The sequence below is a fragment of the Agelaius tricolor genome, unplaced genomic scaffold (assembly GCF_023055355.1).
Source record: "Agelaius tricolor isolate 1412-34295 unplaced genomic scaffold, bAgeTri1.0.p SCAF_29, whole genome shotgun sequence".
In the NCBI taxonomy this organism is placed as follows: Eukaryota; Metazoa; Chordata; class Aves; order Passeriformes; family Icteridae; genus Agelaius; species Agelaius tricolor.
The window spans coordinates 3,943,159-3,969,655 of NW_027269289.1; the positions used below are offsets into that span (position 1 = coordinate 3,943,159).

General features: G+C 50.0%; 1 protein-coding gene across 5 annotated transcripts in view; it reads right to left on the reverse strand.

Moving 5' to 3' along the window:
• Nucleotides 1-2,888: 2,888 nt before the first annotated feature.
• The window catches only part of LOC139601018 (opioid-binding protein/cell adhesion molecule homolog), a 309,661-nt gene continuing 286,052 nt past the window's right edge, over nt 2,889-26,497 (reverse strand). For 3 of the 5 annotated variants that reach the window (XM_071449696.1, XM_071449694.1, XM_071449699.1), the window contains 5 exons: nt 18,328-18,453; nt 17,912-18,058; nt 17,711-17,831; nt 15,844-15,995; nt 2,889-5,767 (listed from right to left, as the gene is read on the reverse strand). In XM_071449696.1, the coding sequence (XP_071305797.1) occupies nt 5,667-5,767; nt 15,844-15,995; nt 17,711-17,831; nt 17,912-18,058; nt 18,328-18,453 (647 nt within the window). In that variant the 3' untranslated portion in view covers nt 2,889-5,666. The remainder of the gene's footprint in view (nt 5,768-15,843; nt 15,996-17,710; nt 17,832-17,911; nt 18,059-18,327; nt 18,454-26,497) is intronic. The other 2 variants (XM_071449698.1, XM_071449695.1) reach the window with 1 other exon arrangement.

A 26,497-nucleotide genomic window follows, 5' to 3' on the forward strand; every position in this document is an offset into this window, starting at 1 on the left:
ATTGGTTTTCCTCCTTCAATTTCCTTTCCTTCCCTGCGGCCGGCGGCGGGGGGCACACGGGGGGCCCGGGCGCGGGCAGGCAGGCGGCGAGGGGGCTCTCTCTGCCTATCCATTAAAACGATTGTTCCATGTGGCCGCTCCGTCTGCTTGTGGTGCTCATTGCCGCGGGGGCCAGGGCCACTCCGCGTTCTCCCCTTGCGCCACCAGAAATGGGGAGGGATGTGGGGAGGGGTGCTGGAGGTGGGGGTGGCAGACGGGAGCACCAAGTCATCACAATGGGCCAGGAGAGCATTGGAAAGATGGCCCCTGGACCTCACTGATGGGCCCAGCAGGAATGCTGTCACAGGTAAGGCTTGGGTGAGTAGATGGAGACAGTGTCAGGCACAGCTGACACTGCCCAATTTCCCTGCTCAGGACCACACTCAGTGCCCCTAAGCTCAGGTGTGGCTCTAGCCCAGCTGCAAAGCATTGCTGGGGATGCTTGTGGAGCAGCTGAAGTGAATCCTGCGTGGGAAGGAGGGACAGAGTGATGTGAGGTGAATACAGGGAACAGGATCCCCCATGCAGTGCTCCATACAGGCAAAGCATAGCAGGATTGTTTGTGTGTAGGTGCATTTTGCTGTCCATGGAGCCTTGTCTTGGTCAGTGTCTTGGCTTTTGGTGATGCTGGAAGGTTGCTTAGTGAGTTTGGTCCTCATCCTCAACTGTAGCCTCCAGGGTGCTGGTTTCTTCAGGTCACCTGACACATTTGCAGGATCAGAAGTTGGTTGCTGTTGATGCTGTGATAGTTTTGTGTGAGCTTTTTTTATTTCTTGACCCTATGATGTAACCCAAGAGATGAGCATGGAGAAGAAGGATGGGAAGATGTTGCTTTGAGGTGTGACAGGCAGTGTCCAGGTGATACTGACATGGGGTAAGGGAAGAGCCATGCTCAGGCTTTGTGGCATATCCCAAGTAAGGGACAGGGTACTGAGGGTGTGGGGACAGGACAGCTGGGCACAGGTAGCAGGGTCAGGATGGCAGAGATGATGGTGCTGGGTCTTTATGCAGCTCCTGCAACTCCCAGGTTGGACCAGCCAGCCACAATAGAGCAAACCTGGTAGGAGGTAGGAGGGGCAATGCCCACATGCTTGGGGGTAATGGGGAAGGATCCAGGGATAGGTATGGAGGTAGCAGGGCTCTCTCCCTCACCTCCTCTCTGTAATTGTAACTTTTTTGGTGTTCTAGGTGAGAGATCAAGGAGTGTCCAGTGCCAAAGTAGCAGACAAAGAGGAAGTTAAAGAGAGAGAGAGGCGGCTCGGTGGATGCATTTATGTAATAATTTATTGACATAGGTAAGGGTGTCTCTTGGTGCTGGGAAGGGATGGAGGTCATGGTCTGAAAATGCCTTCCCTCCCCCTGGATGTAGCAGCTGAGGTCCATGTCCTTAGGCACAGGTTGGGCATTGCTGAGGGCCATGGAGAAACATCCCTCTCAAGCCAGGAAAGGGAGATGGAGGATGGGCACAGAGGGGCTGCATCGCCTCCCGTGCTCTGTGCTGGGGACAATGCAGACGAGGCATCAGGATGTGCCATGAGCAGGAGCGTGTGGGCATCTGTTGGTATTCACTCCAGTGGAGGCAGGTCCAGCACTGGGTATCAGGCAGAACTGGCATGGGAAGATGGGAAGCATTAGCGAAGCTTGGATTGTGGCGTGATCCCCAGATGACACATGCAAGGGGTGAGCGTTGCTTTGTGGCACCTGTAGTTACATCAAATCAGCCCTGGCTCCCTGACAGGGTGGGGTTTTTGGAAGAGGCTCAAAGCAGAGTCTCTCATGGAGGTCACCAGTGCTTGGTTCACTGCAGGTGACATTGAGGAAAGTGGGCAAGGTGACACATCCCTCCCAGATCCCTTCCCTCAGGAGGTTGTTGAGTTTTGGGAAGCACTTACCTGTCTGCTGGGGTCACTCAAGGGGGACAGCAGTGTTCCTGATGTGCAAGGTCACAGCAGCTCATAGCAGTGCTGGGATGGAGCTGTTTGCTTGTTGTGGTGTTCAGGGAAAAACTCTTGGGACTGGACTTTCATTCCCACGTTGGGGAAGACGAAGGGAGGTCTCAAAGTGAGCAAGACTCTGATGGGTCTGTCACAGTCCCACTACCCCCAGTCTCCTGGCAGCAGGTCTCACACTAGAAGAGCTTGTTGAATGTTTTCTCCTGGTTGATGGTGTGGAAAGGTGAGGCATCCCCTGGGAGCAATGGGTACAGCCTGCTGTGAGATTACAGCCCTGTCAGGGAGATGCTGAGGGTCACGAGTCTTCTGCTCCTGGTCCTCAAGGTTTTTGTCCTTTGACAAAGACGTTTGCTCTGTGTCACACGCTGCCAGATCACGAGAGGAGCAAACCTTGGGAGTGCATTGTCTGCACAGGCATCCCTTGATGGGGGCAGGTTTAGTTGTCAGAGTGAGCGTTGTTGCAAGATGATGGAGGAGATGCTGGAAATGTCTCAGTTGTGGAAAAGAGGCCCCCAGTCACGCTGCTTCCATGGAACGTGGGTGAGCGATGAGAACTCAGACAGTCCTTACCCTTCAGGGCCTCCATCAACAGGCGTGTGCTCATCACTCATCAGCAGACAGAGGTGGGCAGGAGCCGAGACTCACTGGTGGATTCCCAGGGGAGATGCATGGATGGGGTGAAGGGTGGCCCAAACAGCAGCAGACCCCCAGCTGTGGGGCTTCAAGCATCACTGTCACAGGGGACGATCAAAAGAGGGTCCAGCCAAGTGCTGGGTGGGACCCCAGCAGTGGCAGAGGTCCCAGGACTCAGGAGCCCTCCCAGCTCAGCTCAGCAGGTGCCCAGCACTGCATCCCTTCCCTGGGGTGCACGGGACCCGTGAAGCAAAGCCCCGAAGGTACAAAGTTCGTCAAACTTTATTGATACACTGCACAATCACAACCATCTCTTATTCTTGCCGAATTAGAAAAGGTTACAACTACAATGTAACATGCACAAATCTCAGGTAGTATAGCCACCCTTGGAATACAATGATCGACAGAAACTCAAGACCGGCCATCACGGCCGTCAGCAGGAGAGACCCAAGAGCCACACTGCCCCCGCCCTGGGCACCCAGCCACCCCCTGGGCATCCAAACACGGAGAGCAGTGGTCACAAATGGGTCTGGCACCCGGCAGAGCCGCGTCAGGGCCGGCCTCAGACAGCCAACACGTTCCTCACAATGGCACGTTACATGGCACGAGAAAGTCGAATGCCGTCCCGGCAGGGTACAGGGGAGCCCACCCGACCCAGGGACAAGGATGGGATGGGGGGCAGCCCTGGCACCAGGCCCGCCAGCCTCAGTGTGCGTCGTGGCATCTCGTCACCGCCACTCTCCGATTCGCCGTGGCCTCTTGCCCTGTGACTCTGCAGCATTTCTGCTGTGGGGACAGAGAAATTTGGGGCTGACCAAGGAAAGGGCACGGGGTGGCAGCGGGGGGCGGTTGTGGGGCAGTGCGGACCAGTAAAGGCAGCAGGGCAAGGTGTCTCCTGCACCCACGGTATTTTGGAGCGGGCACGTGGGGAAGGATGTGCGTGGTGCCATGCTGGCTGAAGACAGTGCCATCCCCACGTGATAAACATGCCCCAGGCTGGGGGACAGGACCCAGATCTCTGACAGTGCCACCTTTCTTGGATGCCAGCGGAGAAGCAGAGCAGCACCGCAGGGACCGCAGGATGCGGACTCACCCAGTCAACACCAGATCCCTGTCCACCAGGTAAGCCAGAGCCTCAGGCCAGCACTGGAGCAGCTCCTGCCCTGTTTTTTGTCAATCAGCCATGGTACATGTCGAACATCCAGGATGGGCGGGCAGGAGCATCCACTGAGATTTTGTAGCAGGTCCTGGGCAGCCCATTGGGAACAGGGATGAGGACAGGCATGGCTGCATAGAGGACACGGTGGTGACCCATCATGGCCTCTGGCTCAGGGTGGTTTTTCCATCTTATGTGCTGAGGGCTGGCACCCCAGCTTCCTTGTAGCCACAGAAAGCAGGTTTGGGCAGCAGCAGAGTTTGCAGGGGGAAGACAGCGTGTGCGTGGCCGTTGTTTTAAGTCATCTCACTTATGGAGGGAGAAGGAAGGGACAAGGCACGGGGAGGTGCTGGGTCAGGACAGGGGACACTCTGTGTGCTTGCTCAGTGCCTTGCTGTGGTCGAGTCTCCCTGTTGCAGCAATAGGGTTCGGTGCCAGGCGTGACTTTTCAGGAGCAGGAGTGTCCATCCCCAGACTGTGGCACCAAAGCATTCCCGGGTGGCCATGGAGTGACAAGAAGGCTCAGGGCTGCCACAATGTACCAGGCAAGGGGTTCCATGGTGCACAAGGCCATCAGGAGCACAATTCCATATGTGGGGAGATGACATGGCCACCGCCATCACGGGTGGCAGCTCCCAGGGTGGCTAGAAGAAGCAGAGAGGGCAGAGTCTGGGTGTGTCTATTTTGGTGTCACAGGCAAGTTGCAGCAGGGAGCATTGGAGCCATCCTTGTCCCTGCTGTGCCAGCACAGCAAATTGACAGAGCCCAGGCCTCCTCCACAGGGTCAGACACATCAGACTTTCCTCAGGCAGGGACACGTGATGGGCATGAGACAAGGCAGAGTGAGGACATTGCAGCTCATGGCCCCATGAGGGACACAGATACAGAGGGTCATGGACGTCAGAGCTGTAGCAAAAGGGCCTTGTCCGCTGGTGTTTCGATCCATTGTTCAGAGCCTCTGCCCCACGCTGGTGATGCTGTGCTTTTGATGTGCAGGTTGGAAAGTGCTTGGACAACAAGCCCAGAGAAACCTCCCCAAAAAGTGCTGGCAGAACATCAAGGTGAGAGCCATGGGGCAGCCCCTGCCATCAGGGGGGCAGCAGCAGAGTGGGCAGGGATCTGGAGCAAGGAGTGAGGGCCTGGCTGTCCGATGCAGCAAGAAGGCTCTAGTCTCTAGGAGGGCTGGTGGCAGTCCCCAGGGCTCACACTCCTGGGAGAGCAGCCTCGTGTCCTCAGGAAGGTGAGGGGGTTTTAGTGAGAAGCACAGGGGTAAGATGTCAGCTGGAATAAAGAGTAGTGGGAAGTGTGTGACCCTTGAAGGACAACTGGCTGTGTCAGGTGACCCTCTCCCAGAGGGCCAGAGAGCATCCTGTCAGGAGCAGAGGCAGGCGATGGGGGGCTGGCGACATCGGGGTGCTTAGGGAGGAGCTTTGGCGACGAGAACTGACATTCAGGACCGAGAGGGCTGAAGGCGGAGCCAGGAGGCTTCAACCTTGGGGTCTTTTTGGGCATAGGCGGCTTAGTGAGACGACGAGACGGACATCCCGGTGAAGGCTCTGGGCGGCATCCGCCCCGACGGCTCTGTGCCCGCGGCGTTGGAGATGAGGCAGCCACAGGGGGCTCCGTCCGTGCCGGGCCACATCCCCGGGGCGACGGTGGCGGGTGACAGTCTGGTGGCACGTGGTGGGGTCTGTACAGCGTAACCGGCGGCGAGGACGATCCCGGCACGTGGGAGACGGGGCCATCCTCGGACGCTCGGCACCGCCGCCCGTCCTCCGGTGCATCCATCGCCCGTCCGGTGGAGAGGAGTCCCCGGGCGGCGCGGCGGCCGAGCCCGCGGCGGGGGAGAGGTGCGGCGAGGCCTCCCGGGACCCTCCGCTCCCTTATCAAAAGTCGAGAAGGAGGCGAGCGAGGAGGGTGGCCCAGAGGCAGAGGCCAGCAGCCACCCGGGACGCCGCGTTGCCGCCATCGTGCACCGCTCCGGGCCCTGTATGGAGGAGAGAGGAGAAAGGAGAGCGTTAGGGACAGCACCGAGATGATGTGACAGTGCTGAGTGTGTAAGCATTAGGCTGTAGTCCTTTTTACAGAGGTTCAATTCCTCTTCTTATCAGCTCTGTAGTGAAGTTCATAGTGAGTTGCAAGCTCATGGATGTGCATTAGTTATGTACCCGAGCCTTAGGCAGAGGCCTGTTAGTTAGGGCATATAGCTGTTAACTATAGTATCATGGGATCTAAGCCCATCTGTCTAGTAAATTGGAAGGTCTTAGCTTCATTAAAGCACCTGAGTTGCATTTAGGGTATACAGGGTAACCCACCTCCCCACTGTGCCTGCAGTTCCCACCCCTAAGCTGACCAGGGTGTTGTGTTCCCCCTTGGAAGGGTGGTGCATTTGTCCATCATTTGGAGAGCGTTGCCAGTGCTGAGGAGGAGGTGAGGAGGTTTTTAAAGAGCTTGAGGAACGCTTAAGGCAGGCATAGTCCTTGTATGAGGAGGAGGAGGAGGAGGATGCACTGGAGAGGTGTCAGTCCAGCCCCACCACGCTTGAAGTTGCCCTCCTTGGGGAGTCCTGATGCAGACAATCATGTGAGAGCCACCAGGCCTTGGTGCTCTGGAGTGGCACAACTTGTGACTGCTAACAAAGGATCGTTGGCTCAGGAAATGGCATTGCCCAGATGTGGATTCTCAGGTATGCAGGAGCATTTTGGGGTTGCTGGGGGGTTCTTGGCAGGCAGGGAGGAGGCTGGTCATCCGATTACACCGCTGGAGTGGAGATTGGTTGGGGTTTTTATGTTAGGGCTGTTATTTGGGCTGCAGGGCACACCAGGGGCCAGTCAGGATGGGATGCCACAGCTGGGCAGAGTGAGGGAAGCAGAGGCAGCCACCACACACTCCCCATGGCCATGGAGAGGAATTTGGAGAAGTCACAGGTCTGAGCCCCAGTACTGGCATTCTGAAAGGGAAGAAATAGAAAAATAAGTGCTCAGCTGTCTTAGCATCAAAACTCATGGCATGGATGAAATGTGAAGTTAATGGGGTTCTTATGCATTTGTGAATATGCTCTCAGGCCTGCAGTCACCTGGAATGGGTTCATCATAGAATTCCAGAATGCTTTGGGTCAGAAGGGAACTTAAAAACCATCTTGTCCCATCCCTTGCCATGGGCCAGGAAGCCTTCAATTATCTCAGGTTGCTTCAAGCCCTGTCCAACATGGCCTTAGATACTTCCAGGGATGGAGCAGCCCCAGCTTCTCTGGGCAACCTGTGCCAGGGCCTCACCACTCTCAAAGTGAAGACTTTTTTCCCCAGGACCCAATGTAAACTCATCCTCTTTCAACTTAAATCCATTCTCCCTTGTCCATGCCCTTATGAAAAGTGCTTCCCCAGCTCTCCTGTAGCCCCTTCCAACCCAAATCATTCTGTGATTCTATGAAATCATATCCAGTTATCATAATTTCCTCAGGATGGTGTTATTCCTTGTCTTTTTATCTACTGATTTTTTCTGAGCATTTATCTTAATTCAGGAAGAGGCAAAGGAGAGTCTGAGATGTTAAATCCAAGCGCTGCCAGAAGGTGAAGGAAATGATGGGAAGATTGAGTGATGAGCAAGAAGCTGTGTCATGCCCATGCTCAAACAAAATTGATTATAAGAGCACACGATCATCCAGGAGGGGTAGAACTATGCCATAATCAGACATTTCCTTGCTGAATAGACCTTGTGATATGACAAGTGGAAACCCACATTTGTTAGGGGCAGGTAGACCCTTTGCAGGTAGAATAGAAAGGGTTTCTTAGCTTGGTTTTCCTCAGACCTGCTCCCTCTTCTTTGGTTTTCACCCCTCAAACCAACGGCAGCAGCTCAGCACATCATCCAAAATCATAACAATTTCTGCAGATTTAATACTAAATGCTGATTAGCCTTAAACTTTTCTGTATTTACACCTGCCCAAACACTGCTAAATTGGTGCCTTTCTCTAGTATCTCTATAGATGTGGATTTTAATGTGTGACTAATTCTTATCACTATTTTCTAGTTCACAGTTCTGCACTGGTTATTGGCTTTGATTTAATGACACTTTTAGAAATTTCATAATCTATCCTAAAGCAATTGCATTGTGGTTGAGTTGGAGAGCTCCCAAATAGATAAGTCACCTCATACAGGGAGGAAATAAAACTAAAAATGCTGGGTCATTACTAGAAAAAAAAGAAAACAAACATTTTCTCTTCAATTTATTCTTTACTGTGGAAGAATGTATTCTGGTATCAGACAGCTTGGCCTTGTAAAGATTGTAAAGATACTCTACAGAAGAGACAAGAATAAAGATACAGAGACAAAATAAAGTAGTAATTAGATACAATCACAAAATCAGGGCAGATGGCACATTTCATCACAGGCTGCCTGTGACTCCTGTGTTCTCTGAACTGTCACTCTCTATGGGAAAGGGACAACTCCCACCAGGACAGGCAGAGAACTCAGCTGAGGCTCCCTAGCCCTGCCATCCCAGCAAATATTTTGGCTCTGCTTTGTTCAAACCCCAGTGCCTGGGCATTGAGGTGTGAGTGCACCTGGACTCTGGCTGCCCCTGCTCAGCTTATTTATTACTGCAGTTATTTATTATTGCTTGCTTTTAATTTTCTTCCTCTTGATTTATTTTGTGTCCACCTTTCTGGCTATTTTCTTCCTTTCCTGGCTATTTCCTCCCTTCTCCTTGAGGCAGCCTTAGATTTTTTGAGACCTTGATTTGAGTACAGATGGCAAGGTTGGGATTTTGTTTCTCTCCTAAGATCTTGAATACAAAGGTCAGAAGGAATCAGTGGGTCTGTGGTGAATGGATTTTCTTAGCCTGTGTTGGAGGCTCTCTCAACTCCAGTGTGAGCCATGGGAATAGCACAAATGCTTACAGAGCTAGGCAGTCCCTTCACATGCACCAAAAAATAGCTTTTACTTTCTTTTCCTGCCTTCTTTCTGCGCAGGACAGAAGTCCCATGACTTCCACTTCACTCCTCCCAATTTGTTGCAACATTCACTCTTCTCCAGGTGAGAAACAGACACACGGAGATGAAGAATTTAGAATGCATCTCTTGCTGCTTTTCATTGTCAGGACTCAGGAGAAATGGGAAGGGAAGGTGCCCACACTCAGGGCGCTGCTGGAGCCTCTCTTTCCTAGAGGGCTCAGGGAAAGACAACAGCTCCTCTCTGCTTCTCGTGGTCTGCAACAGCAGCTAATGGGGGAAAGCCTGTCCAATTCTTCATGTCTGAGGACAGCAATAACTGAAGGAAGTCTGGGGGATGCCTGTCCAGTAACTCATGTCTGAGAGCAAAGGCACCTAGGGTAAGCCTTGGCAACCTCCCCAGGATGATTTTTCCTGATATTTTCCCTGAGGTAACTACATGGTCCTTCAAGGCCTGTGCCTGCTCATTGAAGGGGGGTTGGACTAAATGACCTTTAAAAGGTCCCTTCCAACTCCAATTTTGATTCTAAAAAGGCTCCAACAGGGATGTTCACCCCTGGGACTGAGCAGCCACCCAGCACAGAGTGAGGAACAGAAAGTGGTGGCTTCATGCACACAAAAAGGAGACACAAGTTGAGCAAGATCTAAGGCTTGCCACAAACACAGACCCAGGGACACTATGTTAATGTGAGCAGTGACTGTAGGTAAGCATTTTATAGGGTGGTACAATATATGGATTATTTACAGCTTCTAATGGCAAAGCTGGCGTTTCATGAAATAGTTAAGAGAAAACACAAAGTACCAAACACAGGAAGACAACTGCACATGTGAAATATAGGGACCAAATGGAAATAAAAGTGTGAAAGAGAAAAAAATGCATGTATAGTAGGTAGAGAGGATAATAGGTGAAGGCAAAGTAACCCCACAGGATAACAGGGAATGTGCTGGGAAAAACCCTACAAACAAAACATCTCAGTGAAGAGGAGGGAGCTGTCCCTCATCCCTTCACAAGAAGAGAACACTGATAAATACTGAGGGAAAAGAAGATATCCCACTTCAGCTCTGGCTTAATTCACCAAGACATGAAGGGAGCTTTTCCCCCTCACCTCCCAAGCTGCCCAAACCACAGTGCCATGGCACAACCTCTACCCCTCCATGAAAGTGCTCCTATTTGAAATTCTAATTTACAGCTGATTTAGGCCAAGTTTATTAAAGACTAATAATTCCTCTGTTTGTGGATGATGATTAAAGCTTAACCCTGGGTGATGTGACATGTTAATGATTGTCTAATAAAGCCTGGTTTAACGTTTCAAGCTGTGTTGGTGTCTTTGAAACATCTCACCAGATCTGCAGCTGCAGAAGGTAAAGGTTGGTATGGACAGAGGGACAGAGAAATCCAGGGGTACCAGCCAGAAGAGATGGAGCTGGAGAGCTTCACTCATGTCCAGATCCTCAGGATCTACATCTTCTCCCAAAAAAACTGAATGCTGGAGGAGCTCATGTGCAGACAGGCCAAGAGGGGCAGGTGCTCACAGGACATGGGTGGGATGGAATTTGGAGGCACAGCTGGGGCCAGGGGGCAGAGGGAAGGGCCAGGGGGCAGAGGGAAGGGCCAGGGGGTCTGGCATGAGCAATTCATGGTGACAAGGGAACTCAAAGTCACCAGGAAAGCTGGGGTGAGGGTGGGACTGACACCACACTGGCACCATGGTGGGCAGGTGTGACACAGCAAGAGCACACGGGGGTTCCTTGGTGTGAGATGGAACAGAAGGAGTCGTGGCAGGGACACAAACTCAGGTCCAAGCTCTGCTGTCACTGCTGGAGCTGGTGACCTCAAATACTGGAACAAGAAAAATGCCTGAACTCAGCAAAGCCCAGCAGGGTCCTCAGAGAGGGAACGTGACCTCAAATAATCCCATGTTAATTGGCTGACCTCAAGTAACCCCAATGACCTAAAGTAACCCCAAAGTGCTCTGTCCAGAGTGAGTTTTACCTCTAGTAACCCCGATGACCTATAGTAACCCCAAATAGTAACTGGTTGACCACCAGTAACCCCACAATGACCTCAAGTAACCTTAAAGTTCTCAGCACAGAACAAGTCTGACCTCTAGTAACCCCAATGACCTAAAGTAACCCCAAGTATTACCTGGTTGACCTCAAGTAACCCCACAATGACCTCAAGTAACCTCAAATTGCTCTGGACAGAGCAAGTTTGACCTCTGGTAACCCCAAATATGAACCAGCTGACCTCAAGTAACCCCCCAATGACCTCTAGTAACCCCAATGACCTATAGTAACCCCAAATATTACTGGTTGACCTCAAATAATGACCTCAAGTAACCTCAAAGGGCTCTGCACAGAACAAATTTGACCTCTAGTAACCCCAATGACCTTTAGTAACCCCAAATATTAACTGGTTGACCTCAAGTAACCTCAAAGTGATCTGACCAGAACAAGTTTGACCTCAATTATTCCCAATGATCTACAGTAACCCCAAATGTTAGTTGATTGAGCCAAAGTAATCCCATGATCTAAAGTAACCATAAAGTCCTCTACAGAAAGTGAGTCTGTCCCAGGTAACCCCAAATCCTAATTAGCTGACCAAATAACCCAAATTAACCCCATGAGTTAGCCCTTCCCAGCTCTCCTGGAGCTCCTTTAGGCACTGGAAAGGACTCCAAAGTTTCCCCAGAGCCTTCTCTCCTCCAGGTGAACACTCCCAGCTCTCCCAGCCTGACTCCAGAGAGAGTGGCCATGTCCTGAGGGGTGTTTGGAGCAGAAGATGCTGAGGGGATGGATGGCTCAGCCCAGAGTCATGAAGCACCAGCACAGCCAGCCAGCACCAGGCACCTGATGGACATCTGCCCTGATCCCACCCAGAACATCCACACAGCATAATCCACTCAATTAACAGGAAAAAATCATTTTATTGTTGACCAGAGAGAACTGAAGCCTTTGTAACTCCCCACCCAACAGTGTTCTGTCCCCTCCACTGCTTCCAGCCAGGCTGGCTGTGGCACCATGGCACAGCAATGTGGGACCACCAATCCCTGAGCTGCCCACCAGCACATTCCTGAAGCAAAATAAAGCTGGGGATTGCAATTCCCAGACTCTTTGGCAGCATCTATGGAGCTTACATATCTCAGCCTTTTTGTGGGCTATTAATAATGGCAGGTGGCAACTTGAAGAATGATGAAATGAGGTGTGAGCTGCTCCCTTGACCTGAAAAGCATTGCTGGTGGCAGACACAAAAGAGCAGTTGGACAGATTCACCTGCCCTTCCAAGTTCCTGTAATGCACAACAGTAGATGGGGGGTAATTACTTTCTCTCCTGTACAAAAGATCTGGTTCTGGTATTTATACTGCCTGAATACAGCACTGCCTCCTTCTCCTCTCCTTACTAATTTCCACTCCTAATATCTCTTAGTTTTGTCAGATTACTGGTTTGTGTGCACAAATAAACACAGAAAATCACTGCAATCACAGACGCTCCACAGCAAAAGGAAAACAGGGCAAAGATGCTATTTCTTGCCTTTTTTTTTTTTTTTTTTTTTTTTTTGCATATGTTTTGCATTGATTCTCTTTTTGCAAAATTCAAATATTTGCAGTGAGGCTCTGTGAAGCCGTGGCTGCCTCTGGATCCCTGGCAGTGCCCAAGGCCAGGTTGGATGGGGCTTGGAGCAGCCTGGGGTAGTACAAAGTGTCCCTGTCCATGGCAGGGGGTGAAACTGGATGAGCTCTAAGGTCCCTTCCAGCCCAAACCATTCTGTGATTCTATGACTTGTGTTTTAAGTGTTTTAAGTCAAGCAGTCTTTAAATATTGAATCAGGGCTCTTATTCTTAAAGACGTAATTGCTTTCCCTTGCTTTTATGTATTTAGTCTGAAGCTGCTGATTCTTAAGAGAGTGCACAATAAAGCATGAAAAGATTTTATCTCTCCATAGAATAATTGGTTTAAATAACGTCTAACACTTGGTATTTTAACTTATTTTCAGTTAACTCACCCAATCATCAATCAAAAAGATTACATACTAGAAATAAGACCCTGAACATTGGAAAAATGCAGATAGCATCTTTTATAAAACAACTACATCTCTCTTTATTCCAATAGCTCTTCAATGGAAAGGGACAATAAAAGGTCCCAGAGCTCCCAGTTTGGAGTGGGGGCTTGGGGGAATTTCCCTTGGTGACTGAGGGACATGCTGCACTTAAAAGAGATGCAAAGATCCAGGTTTGGGTGATTTTTCCCCCCTCATCTCCATATATAAATAGCAAGTACAAAATGCAACGTGCTCATCAAAAAGTGAACCCAGACATGAAATCTTTAAATAAAAGAATTAACAGATTTCCAACCACTCGTGCTCCTCTCCCCTTTGGCAAAGGCTGGTAGAGACTGTCCAAGAAACACCACGCACGTACCCAAATAGAAGCTCTCCACAGAGCCCATCTTTCCACTCTCCCCTGTGTTTCCAAGAAGCTGCAGTTTTGACAGACAAGCTGTTGAATTTCACAACATGTTCACGAAATGAAAAAAGCGCAATCCTCGAGGAGGGATGGAATCCCACCTGCTTAAATTCTTTTTTGAGCTCTCTCCATGGCCTGCTTGCTCCTCACTGCTCCAGTGTGCTTCACTCAATACACTCTTGAAAGAAGGGGGGGAAATAGAATATGAATGTTTGCCTTTTTCTCCATTAAAAGTTATGAAATTAAAATAGCTTTAGGTACCCTGAGTGTTCACACAGCAATATCCAAAGGATGTGCCAATATCCTTTCAAAGACAAATTTAGGCTTCAATGTTGGTGCAGCTAAATACCCACATGAAAACAAATGGAACATTTTAAGTTTTAACTTTTCCTTCCTAATGCTTTTTCTTGCTCTCTCACTAGTAAATATTTTCCTAATCTTCCTTTTATAAAACAAGGATTAGAGGAATATTAGCATTCCACTGAACAGACCATTACTAACAGGAGTTGCTACAAGGCAGGGAGAGCCACAGGACTGGGCTCCTACATCTCACTTTTTATGGATGATTTTTAATATCCCTGTTTTGTCATCTATGCAATCACCTCTAATGTGCTTCACTTCAGCCTGCTGGACGTGTTTGTGGGATTAATTTATTAAAACAAGGTTAAATTTTGTTTTCTCTGCATGTTGGCATCAATTGATAACTGTTGTGAGAGGATTGCTGTGCTGCCACAGGAGGAGTGTGTAAAGAGCAACACTATCTGCCGAGAGAAGGAAAAATGCCTGAAAACAGATGTTGTCAAATAAAAAATAACCACGTAATAGCTTGGAACAAAACCAAAAAACCCCTAATCCAGTCCCCTTCTGAGTAGAGGGAGTTACCTCCACTGCAACTTGTTCTTTAGTCTGGTTTCAAGTCATGAATAAAAGAGACTTAGGTGCTGTTATTTTGTCTCACATCAGAGAAAAAGCAAGTGTAAGAGTGCCAGCAGGACAGGGAAATAGGAAAAAAAAGGATATTGGGAAAACTGGATTGGAAACTTAATGTACTTATTTATGTACTAAATATCATAAATACAATATTTACTATATACAGTCATAGAATCATCAAGGTTGGAAGAAACCTTTAAGAGCATCAAACCCAACCATCAATTCAGTACTGCCACTGTAACTCCTATACCCCTAAAATATATATATAGAAAATACCTCATTTACATTGTAAGTTATATGTTGTACTATGCAAAAACTAATAATGTATACTAGATATTCTATAATTTATATACTGTGAGTATCATACATAATATATAATAAAGAATAATATGCTTATATATAATAATATATGTCAACAAGACAGTATTATTAAATATATGAATAACAGTTGTTTTCATATCTATATATATTTATTATTGATATATTATTATTATTAATAGTATGTACTGCATTGTATTTGTATCATATTGTATTATATATAGTCTATTATACTATACTGCACTATACTGGATATTGGGAAAATTTCTTCACCAAAAAGGTAAAAAAGGAAGAGAAGAGAAGAGAAGAGAAGAGAAGAGAAGAGAAGAGAAGAGAAGAGAAGAGAAGAGAAGAGAAGAGAAGATAAGAGAAGAGAGCAGTGGAGAGGGAACAGAACCCAGAGTTTGGACCCAAAGAGAAGAAATCAGGCCAGGTCAGAGTAGAACTGGCTAGAATAGAAAGGCCTGGATCAGCCCCTACCCAAACACAACCCTACAGAACACAACAGAACAGAGTGGAGCAGAAAACACCTGAATGGGCCAGCCAGCCCCACAACCAAAGCCAAAGGTGTGCCCCTCTCACCACCCCAAAACACCAAGCACCCCACAGGCCCCCTCCACAGTGTCCACCCATCCGAACTCTAAGCTGGTGTGGAAACTCTTCTCCCTCTCAACATCTCCTTGAGCCTGCTACCTGACTTCCATCCTCTCCCTCCTGGTGGGGGAAGGCAGGCTCCTGCTGTCCACCCTTGGATCGTGACAGCTCTCTCAGCTTGTCAGAATGCCAAAGGAACAAGCCACAGGTACACACAACCTTCCTCAATGACAGCTGTCCTTGATGACACCATTCCTCAAACACCTTCCTGTCCTGGCCACCTGAATCACCCAGGCTGATGTCACCCATCCTGCTATTGCCAGTACAACGTGACCACTGCTGGCAGACCTGCCAGCAGCAAACAAGGGAAAACCCCACACCATGCACCCAGAGCGTGTTCTCACCTGTCCCAGGCTCCCTCCTCACCCCTGTGCTCCAGCAACACCAGGGCTGAGCGGACTGTGGCCAGCTGTGCTGTGCACCCAGTGTTGGGCTGATCCAGATCTCATCCTCTGAGCATCCTCAGGCAGGGCCTCACTGCTCGGGGTTTGTGCTGTTTGGCACCTCGGTGCACCAGGAACACCAAATACAGCCAGCTCTGCTCCATCACTCCACCACTGGTCATCTGCCAGCCTCCTTCTCTTCATCCTCCTTCTCTTCATCCTCCTCATCATGCTCTTCAAACTCCTCTTCATCCTCCTCCTCCTCCTCTTCCTCTTCATCCTCCTCCTCTCCAAATGCCTCCTCTTCACTCTCCTTCTCTTATTCCTCCTTCTCACCTCACCTTACTGCAGAAAACCGGCACCTACCGTAGAGGATGATGCTGGCGTTGGTGTTGCCCAGCTGGTTCGTGGCCACGCACGTGTAGTTGCCGTAGTCCTTCTCCGAGACGTTGAAGAAGGTCAGCGTGGACAGGCGGCCCTTGCTCTCGATCCGCACTCCCTCCAGCCCGTTTGCTAACCTGCACAGAAACACCATAGCAGTGCTGGGACAACAGGGCTGGGGTGGATCTTACCCCTTCCTGGACACTCTGCTTCCCACCAGCCAACACCACTGTACACCCACGTGTTCCCCCACTGGACTTGTGCATCCCAGTTTTGAAGACAAACTCTCCATTCTTAGCAATTACTCCTGCAGTATAAATGATACCTTTTGCTGTTAATTGGCTGAATTATGTTTCTCGTCCTGGAAATGCTCAAGCCATTTGACTTTCAGCATCTCATTGTGGTGGTTAGCTTGGAACTCCCAAAAAGGGCTTTTAGATTCCTCTCTGCAGAATGCTTAAAAAGATCCTTGGTCAGCTGCCTGACAGTAGAGATTGTCAGCAGACCCCTTCAGGCAGGTGTTGACATGGGAGCATCTGAATTTGGCTCACTGACCCTGTGTTCTGTGGCAGTAGAGGCTCTGAATGGGCAGCATCAGCTTTGTACCATTGTCCCAGAAAAATTCTGGGAAGGGGAGCTCACTTACTGTGGGGGGTGGTGTGTTATGTCATGCACAAAAATAAAAAGTTTTAAGTTTGGCTCCATCCAACCTGACCCCAGTGTCCCACAGCCACCATCCCTGGGAGAAACAGCTCTGGGGTTTCCTCAGCCCTCAGCTGAGCACCCACCAAAACGAGTTGATCCCAGCCTTTTTGCGTCGCCACATTTCTCTTCACAGAGAAAAGCAAGGCACAGTTCTTCCCAAGAACATTTCTGGGTTTCACGTTCTCTGAACATCAGATAAAGAAAGCACAATTCTTATCTCATTTGCTGTGCCTGTGTTGTGCCAAAATAGAATGCAATATGAAGATTGTTTACTCAGAGTGATGGTGTTTTATTTCTTTGGCCTATCAGGGCCAAGTGTGTGTGTGTGTGTCAGGACTGTCAGCTGACAGTCACGAGATGAGTGCAGTTGTGTGCAGGGTTGAGTGCTTGGCAGATTCAGTTTAGATGTAATGTAATATAGTGTAATATAGTAGAATAATATAGTATAATAAAGGAATTAATTAGCCTTCTGATAAGATGGAGTCCTCCTCATCATTCCTTCTTTGTCGGGGACCCCTGCAAATACCATATTTTTCCACATAATGGCCTCAGACACTGCCACCTCCCTCCACCTCCTCACTTTGTCACCCTGTTGCAGTGTGTTTTTATTTTGCAGGTTAGTGTTTGATTTGTTGTTTGGCAGTTTTTTGGGCTTTTTTCCCCCTGCTTTTAGAGTGACACAGACTTGTCTTTGTTATTCAATTGAGCCAGGTGTTGGTTTATCTCTTTGCTACTTAGCTACTTTTCTGCCAAGTTTCAAACCCCTTCCTCCCACATCCAGCTGTTAACCCCTCCTGTCCCAAGCAGTTTTTCCCCCTTGTACCCCCTGCCCTTGTGTTCCACCCCCAGTGCCTTTGATTAGTTGAACATTGTATTCTCCCTTGAGACCTGCCCCCCCTTATAAGCTGTTGTTTGCCCCCAGCTCATTGCCTGGGACCCCAAGACTCGGGGAGTGTAACATCAAATAAAGGAACCCAGTGCCACCCCAGGCCCGTGCTGTGCCTTTTTGTTCCGCACTGCACCTCCAGTGGTAACTGGGATTTTGCGGAGCCCCAAAAGAGGGGGACTGTCACCCCCCTACTGTCACCATCTAGCCGGGACGTGTGACATCACCCCAAGGCTGTGGCTGCCCTCTGCAGCCCCTCACCTGGTGTCCTCCTTGAACCACTGAAACTCCGCCACAGGGACAGCCGAAGCCTCGCACTGCAGGATGCCCTTCTGGCCCACCGAGGCGCCCGTGTTCTTGGCGTTGGAGATGTACGGCGGGTCTGCAGAGACACCTTGCTGTGTCACACTGGCCCAGGTGCACCCACCTCCCACCGTTCATTCCCCTGTGCCCTGCACTCACAGTTGACAGTAACTTTGACTTTCCGCACGTCCGGGACGGCCACGTCGTTGACGGCGCTGCATTCGTACTCCCCGGACTGCTCCCGTGTGATGCCCGTGATCTCCAGGTACTCGTCCTCACTCACAAAGGTCTGCCCTGGGGGATGTACTGAACGTGTGACACTGTCACCCGTGGACACCAACACCAGGAAATTCCCTGTGCCCCTGCCCCGACACCCCCTGCCTGGGCATCTGGCATCCCCTTCACCCAGGAAGCACTTGACAAGCACCCTCGGCCCCATCCCAGGTCAGCACCTCTGACTGTGAGTCACCTTAATGCCACCCTGACCACCTCTACAGGGACAAACATGCATCCCACACAGGCCAGGATGGCCCCTTCTCAGACCCAGGCAGTTCTTCCACCAAGCAAGGGCTCACCTTTCCCGGAGAGGTGCCGCCACGTGACGGTGGGCTCTGGTCTCCCAAAGGCCAGGCACATGAGGGTCACGCTGCTGCCCTCGTTCACGGTGATGTCTGACGAGATGTTGACAATCTGGGGGGGCACTGCAAGACATAAAGGCCACCAAAGGCGCCATCAATACACCAGCTTGCCAGGCGCAGGTGGGAGGCCCAGCCATGAGACCTGTCCCATCGTGTGATGCTGTGTCCCCTCTGTTGCCCTGTCCAGTCAGCAATTCCATGTCTCCAAATCAGTGTCTTGGACTGGAGACAAGCATGGATCTGGGGTGTGGAGGGGTCCACTCACTGTGCCAGCCTCCCCACTCTATGGCCCGATAACCAGCTCTCGTTATGGCCTGAGACAAGGCTCATATTTTAGCATATTTATTAAAGCTGTTTAAATTACTGAGCGTCTGCTCCTTCAATACCGGCCAGGGTGATTTATATTACTCTATCCCCAGATACTCCATCTAATAAATAACTTGGCAATCTCCGTACCCATAAATATCCCTAGCCATGGCAAAAAGCAATTAAAGCTCACTTGCTGATGCTGCTTCCTGGCACTCTGGGCTGTCGGACACAGCCCCCTAAAGGGTTTGCACCCCAGGGAGTAAATGAGGCCATATTTAACAACCCTCCCCAAATGAAACACCATACCTAAAATGCCAGAAAGGATGCCCTGTGCCCCCTCCCCAAGCACACAACGTGCTGAAAGCCCAGGTCAAGTGGCATTAGATGCCCAACCCTTGTACCCAGGTCCCTCCTGCAGTGCTGGGATTCCAGGATAATCACCTGAAAACCACTGTGGCCAGCACCAGCACTGTCTGCAAGGGCAAGTGGGGCTGTCTGGCTCTCTTTGCACCCCCAGGGAAGCTCTCCTCACACTCCCAGGGAGATTCTCCTCTCTCCTGGTGTGGGAGAGGCGGCACAGCAGGATGAGCCATGGCAAAGATGCGGTGCGGTCTCTGCAGCCCTATGGGTTCTGCAAAGCAGTAAATTTCCCAGCAACTTGACACATTAATATAGAAGTACAGTCTGTTATAGCAGAGGGAGATTGTCTGAGTCCTTCAGGGGAAAGCAGCAATCCAAAAATGAAAAGTGTGTGCCGGCAACTGCTGGAAAACGTAGTTAACGCTCGGAGCAGAACCGGCCAACTCCGACAGTGCAGCCACAATGAGCTGCAGGAAGGCTGTAAATGGCCCTTCCTCACTCAGACAAGATAACACTAATCCATATTACCAGCATCCTTGCACCTCTCCCCTCCAGTAACAGCTCCTCAAACTGGTACCAGGAACATCTGAAAACTACAAGAACATCCAGGACAAAGGTTCCCACAACTGCGGCATTTTTCATCTGCTCCTGAGCCCTGCAAACCAGCACTCCTTGTGAGCAGTTTTGGTCTGAGATGACATCACTATCATTAGTGGATGCTGAGACCTTGGGATGCCACCCCTGCTCCAGATGGCAGCCTGTCTCTTCCTTGTGTGATTTTGCCTGCAGATGCTGGACTAGAGTGATGATGTGTGATGCAGGGCATCAGCAAAATCAGTCATCGTTCTATCCTTGCCCTCCCAGACACCTCCAGTTCAAGGCTGGCATCCCTTTCCTGTTCCCTGAGTCCCAAACCACAAGTACAAAATGAGATGCAGAAACTGGTGCTCTGGGCACAGATGTGAGCCTGTCCCCCTCCTGGGCACAGAAACACTTTCACTCCTGTGGAAAAAATTACCACTACCCATAACCACTACAGTCCCAGTGCTCCCATTCAGAAAACCCCAAGCCATACAAACCCACATATCAGCCTGAAAGCCCTTCCCTTAGCAAAGGATGCTGACACAGACATGCCAGCAGGTCTCACAGTGGGGAATTGCATTTCCTGAACATCCAGAGGCAAGGGAAGCACGGCCGTGCTTCCACTGCCTGCCCTAATGCAATCAGGAATGTCCCTGCGAGCCAGAAGGGACACTCAGTGGAGGGACACCCATGGACAGCACGGGGACCCCACAGGGCAGCTCAATGGCTGTGACTGCGATCGTTGCCTATGAGGTTACCAGGACTTGGAGAAGGACATCAAAGGACCTTGATTACATTTGTATAGATCCCACTGACTGGGCTGTCAAGGATGGTGTCTCAAGGACATGCTGGTTTGTCATGGGAGGAGCGGGTGGAAACTAGGGCCACTTAGGGATGCAGGCAGGGTGAATTTGATGGTGAATATGACATGTGGATAAAACCAGCCCTCAGCCACACCCTGTCAATTCCATGAGATATTGGTATGGCTGCCCTGACAAGCACATCCCACCAAAGCTGCCTTGTCTCAAGGTGGTGACAGCTTGGGATTGGTGCTGGGTGCGGAGTCCAAAGGCTCTCCCAAACCCCACAGATTTCTCTTGGTCCCCTCTCAGGTCAGGCAGCCCTGCTAATGCCTTGCAGCCCTCCAGCATGACTGTGGGTGCTGCTCCTAGTCCTTTACCTGCTGATAGCATCCTTTCCCTGGATTATCTTTGGTTCTCTACATTTCCCTCTCTCTGCTCTATACAGCTGCAGTGAGAAAAACAGGGCAGAACACCATCTCTATCCCCTTTTATCCACAGTCCTTCCTCACAGAAGTCTACAACTATAAGCAAATTGAATAAAGAATAAATCCTGAGGAAGCGACGAGCAGCATGGTCTCACCGGAGCGACGAGCGGCGCGCAGAGGGTTTCGTCAGCCCTGCATAATATTAATCACAGGGAAGTTAATGCATAAGGTTTGGTAAGCCAAAAAATACATTTGCACTGTAATTTCTTGTTTGTTCCGAAAGCCGGTGAGAGAAATTGAATGTGAAAGCGATGCCACTAAATTCAATAACAATAAGCCTGTGATTTATCTCCATCCTTTACCACCCGAGACCTGCACTGCCTGATGCGCCAATCCACGCTCTCTGTGGGACCTAGGCATGTGCCAGTGTCTGCCACCATCTGTGGGGACTGTGAGGTGCCATCCCTCCCCTCACCTCACAGACTGGGCCCTATGGGGCTGGCCATGGGATCACACCTCGGTGACACTGCCATGGCCTGTGCCATACTGGGGATTTCTGTGGGACTCTCCCCAGTATGTTCCATCCCACCACCTGCTCTGGGCACCAGCGGTGTCTTTGCACTCATTGTCCCATCTGGGGAACAAAAGCAACGGGAAAGCTCAGACCTGGAGAGCCATTACCAGATGTCAGAACTCAGTGCATCCCTCTGGGTGTCCAGAGTTGCCAAGGACCCCGCCAGGGGGCTCGGAGACCCTGGCACACAGCCCAGAACACCTGCGGGTTTGACTATGACCCCTGGAGCAAATTACCAGCTTTGTATGAGGATCTGAAAGTCACAGAAGTTTAAATAGTATAATAATAAAATTATCACAGGGTGGAAATGTAGATTTTAGGATTTTTGGAATGGGGGTTTTGGGGACAAGATGGAGGAACTTGCGCATGTCCAGCCTTTCTTCTTTGTCTTCTTATTGGTCTCCATTCTGCTGTGATGCTGGCACTTTGGGATTGGTTTAGTATAGAAGCTCACTGTCTAACACAGGTATTGGAAAGTAATTGTAAACATTGTACACGTCGTTTTTAGTATAAAGAAATAACACTGCCCCAGGGGCAGGCAGAATGCCTGGACTGTCTTGCTGAGCTGACCTCAGCAGGGCAGGAGAAAATTTTTTATAGATAAGATACAATAAACAACCTTGAGACAGAGAAATGAAGAGCTCTGACTCCTTCTTCAAGCGCCGGGCTGGGAAAAGAGACTTTCTAACTCTTCTAGGGGTCACTCTGACCAGCAGAGACCCCAACAACCAGACACCCAAGGGTGAGGAGGGACGGTCCCTGCCCGCAGAGATGACTCTTCCCTGCTAAAGCACGTGGGGAACAAACAGCACCTCGGGAATGGCTGCGTGATCGGGGGCCGCACATGACGGTGACGCACACGGCTGTGTGCAGGCTGACTCATCCCCAGAGTGCCCATCCCTACCCCAGCCACTCGCCGCCGTGGCCCTGGATTATTTTTAGCTGCCAGATCATTACTGCTGCACGCCTCGGAGCGGAGAGCCTGCATGAGCACAGTGGCTGACACATGCAACCGATGTCCCTCCTCCACATCATTAGCTCCTAATCCATTAAAAGAGATGTCTTCCTACGCTGCTGATAAGGGGAGATGATGGATAACTATGGGTTCTTCAGACTGCCAGGCAACAGCCACTTGTCCACCCCTACTTGGGGGACAGGTCCCCATAGGGACAGCAGAGAGGGACATCCCATCTTTGGAGCTCTGAAGCCTCCATGGACACTGTCACACCTACAGCACATTGTGCTTCTGCCCTGGCACCTCCCTTTCCACCCCCTCTCACACATCTCCTGTTTTGGGGAGCTGCAGCGTTCATGCAGCTCCCTCGCCTCTGCAGCTGCAGTGTCCAGCTGTGTCCTGTGACAGGTGATGCTGTCACCAGCAGGGAGAGGGACTGTCACCCTAGCAGGGGTCGGATGCCTGCAGGAGATGACGTTGCCTCCCTTCCCAGCACCCCAGCTGCCTATAGCCCCAGGCATCTCCAGCTCTGCACAAGCCTCCCCGGCACAGGCAGGATGGGGCTGTCAGAGGTGTCACTGTGCAAGGTCTCATTAGCGTACAGAAAGTCAGCACAAAGGAGGCAAATGTGCTGAAAACTCACATTTTGCCTGTGCCTTCCATCTCCCTCACTGATGAGAAGCACAGCAGGGTGGCACCAGGGCCTCCTTCAGTCCCTGTGTGTCTGCTGAAGGCACCAGCAATATGAGACCTTCCCTAGAACAGCTCCTGTCTGGGGCTGATGGCCTTAAATGGGGCACCTGAGAGTCAGCTCCAGGCTGGCAGATGGAAATTGATGTTTTCCCTCTCTCCAGCTCATTGCTTTCGGGGTTCAGGAGATACCTGCCAGGACACACAGGGTAACCCTGTGAAAATGCCCCTCAATGTTCCCACGGGGGAACTGACTTGGTCAAAGAGGCAACATCAAGAGTTTTAACAACATGTTGCTGCTCAGCAGCGATGATGATCATCTCTGATCGAACCATTCTGGTGACAGCTTGGTCTGAGAGGCTCATCAGAGCTGATTTTATTGAGATAATGGATTAAGCACTTTTAAAAGCTACAGTTTGGTCAACAAAATGATTTTTGTCAAATTTCCCTGCCAAGCGAGCTGTGTGTCATGGCCTCACATTTTCTACAGGCACTCCATTTTGTTAATTTCGTCCTTTTCCCTTTGCTTGAGGTCTTGAACACCCTCTTTTCACAGCATTCCCCCAATAAAACACCCTCTGTGGGATCTCTGTGGGATTTACAGGAAGGAACACGGCAAAAATTAAATACAGGCACTGAGCAACCCTTTTCCAGGTGGAGTCACCTGACTGCTCGCAGTGCATCCTTTTTCTCCAAGTTTTCATGTTGAGACAGGGAAAGCAATAAAACCGAAACTCACAGTGTTATACCTACTGTGTAACCACCTGTCAGTAAATTTATGAACAATTAGGAAGTGAGAGTGCTTCCCAGGGAGCTATTTGTGCACGAGCTAAAACGTTCTTTCTGTTCGGAAATATAATGGGGAAACAACTTCACCAGTTCTCCCTCCTCTTCCCCAGTTTTGTTTTTTTGCAGTAATTAATCATCTGCTGCTGCTGCTGGTCCCTGTGGCACATCCTGATGGCTCCTTTTCACCAGTTTCAGGCAGCTCTGAGCCTGGGAGCCCAAGGATGCTGTCCTTGGTGGACCCATCCTGCCCCTTTACCATTCTCCCATCTGGATTTTGGGCTGGCATGTCATGGGGCAGTGTCTGTTCCTGTCTGGGCAGCATGTGCTGTTTTCTGCCTGCCACTCTGACTCTTCCTCCTTCCAGACCTTCCCCCTCTCCCTGCCCTCTCTCCTTCATCGCTCTTTCATTCCTCCCCTTTGCTGCCTCCTGCCCTTTTGATGCTCTAGTGCTTTTCTGGGTGTGCACATTTCCTTCTCTCTCTCCTTTGTTCTAGGGACTCTGGGCTTTTCTTCTCATCCTTTTTTTCTTTTTTTTTCCCCCCCTCTAGTTGCTTCCTTCTTCAAACTTTGCTATTCCTTCCAGATTTTCTTTAGGCTGCTTTGCTTTTGAATTCACTATCATATTGCTCCTGCATCACCTTCATTTGGCCGTTTTCACTCTCTTGCCCATCCTCTGCCTCTTCAGGGAGGAAAGAAAGTTGAGATAGGGGTCTGGCTGCAACTTTTCATCAAACCTTTTCTCTTTGGAGAAAAAGATCTCAATTGAGATTAAAAAAAGTTGTCAAAAAGTTCTCAAATGTGACCCTCTGAGAACCCTAAGGAGCCAGTTGTTATCACAAGGGAAAAATAAAAGTCTCAGTTTGGTTTTGAAACACTCATGGAGAAGCTACATCTGCACTGGTGCTGCTTTGAGAGGTGGTGAGTGAGACACAGGACCAGCTCCAGGAGAGCATCCTTAGGTGCATTTGGATAAGACACCACACAACCACACCCTATAAACGAAGGTCATGGCCCTTCAAAACCAGTCCTGGTTCCCAGGGTGAGGAAAGTAGCAAACACCAAGACAGAAAATGGATTGTGCCAACCAGAAACAAGAGAAACAATTCCAACAGCTGGGAGAGGCTTCAGTATGGCGAGCAGGATCAAGGCAGTACAGGGAAGGGCTCTTTAAATAATCAGGAACAGAAAACATGGGAGAAATACCAAAGACAACTCTTAGGTAGGGATGGCCAGTACCAATGTTCACCACCAAAATCTCCACCAGAAGGGATCCCAAGCTCACAACCTCTGCCAAAAAACTGACCCTGAGCTCCACATTTTGAACTGAAGTACAACTTGAAGCAGCCCAAGCCATGAAGGCAGGGCTGGGTCCTGACTAGGGTCTACCACACCCCTCACTCCAAAAACCATCCTGCAGCATGATGCCATTAAGGTCTCTTGACTCCTCCTTGCAAGCCTGCACCTCCCAGGAGCTTTCCCTCTCACCTTTTTTGAGAGGTGGCCTCCACACTGCTCATCCCAGAGGCAGGAGGGCTCACCAAGGACCACCCCACTTCAGCTCCACTCCAGCCTTTACGACAAGAGAAGGATGGGGTGGCTCATCTTCTGCTTACATGAGCTTAAATTGCTGTTCTCTCTTCATCCCAAACTCTCCCCAGAACACACCAGCGTGCCATAAACACCACATCTATCTCTGAAAGCATCCATCCCTTCATCACAAGGCAGCTCCTGACAAAAAGAGGAAAAGGGAGACGACAAAAAAACCCCCTCTGGCTTCCTGCCATCGACGCTGTTAACGGCTGTTGCAATGAACCAATGCAAGAGACATATTAATAGTGCTACTAAGAGACACATTTACTGTTGACGGCGATTCCCTGGCAGATTTATTGCTGGGTTGCTGGGAGGGAAGGCCGGGCCCCTCAGTAGCACAATTAAAACCCAATTGAACACGGGCACAAAGAATCAATACTCTCTCTGGCCAACTTATAGTTTTGCAAAATACAAATAGAAATTAATTGACCTGAATATAGTTGCTAACTGGTCGTTACTGCATGTTTGGCATCCTGCTGGCACAGTGAGGGCAAAAAACAGAGGACAGACCTAAACCTCAGTTTTGAGGCCAGAAACAAGGCTTTGCTCCCATCCCTGTAAAGTGTGTGCTGTGCTTACAGAAACAACCAGGATTAAATCCATCTTTGGAAAATCATTCCTTTCCTCTCAGCACTGAGCAAAGGACTGTGCGTTGTTCACCCTCACAAAAATCACAGTTTAGCCACCAAGGAACTGCAGTGGAGCTGAATGATATAATGGCTTGGGTCAGAAGTGACCTTAAAGATCATCTCGTTCCATCCCCTGCCATGCACAGGGACACCTTCCACTAGACCAGGTTGCTCCAACCTGACCTTGAACACTTCCAGGGATGGGGCAGCCACAGTTTCTCTGAGAAACCTGTGCCAGGACCTCACCACCCTCACAGGAAAGAATTTCTTTACATCAAGCCTAAATTTCTTCTCTTTCAGATTGTACCCATTATTCCTTTTAACTACAATTCCTGATGAAGAGTCCCCCTTGACTTCTTTGTAGGCTCCTCCAGATACTGGATGGCTGCTATGGCATCTCC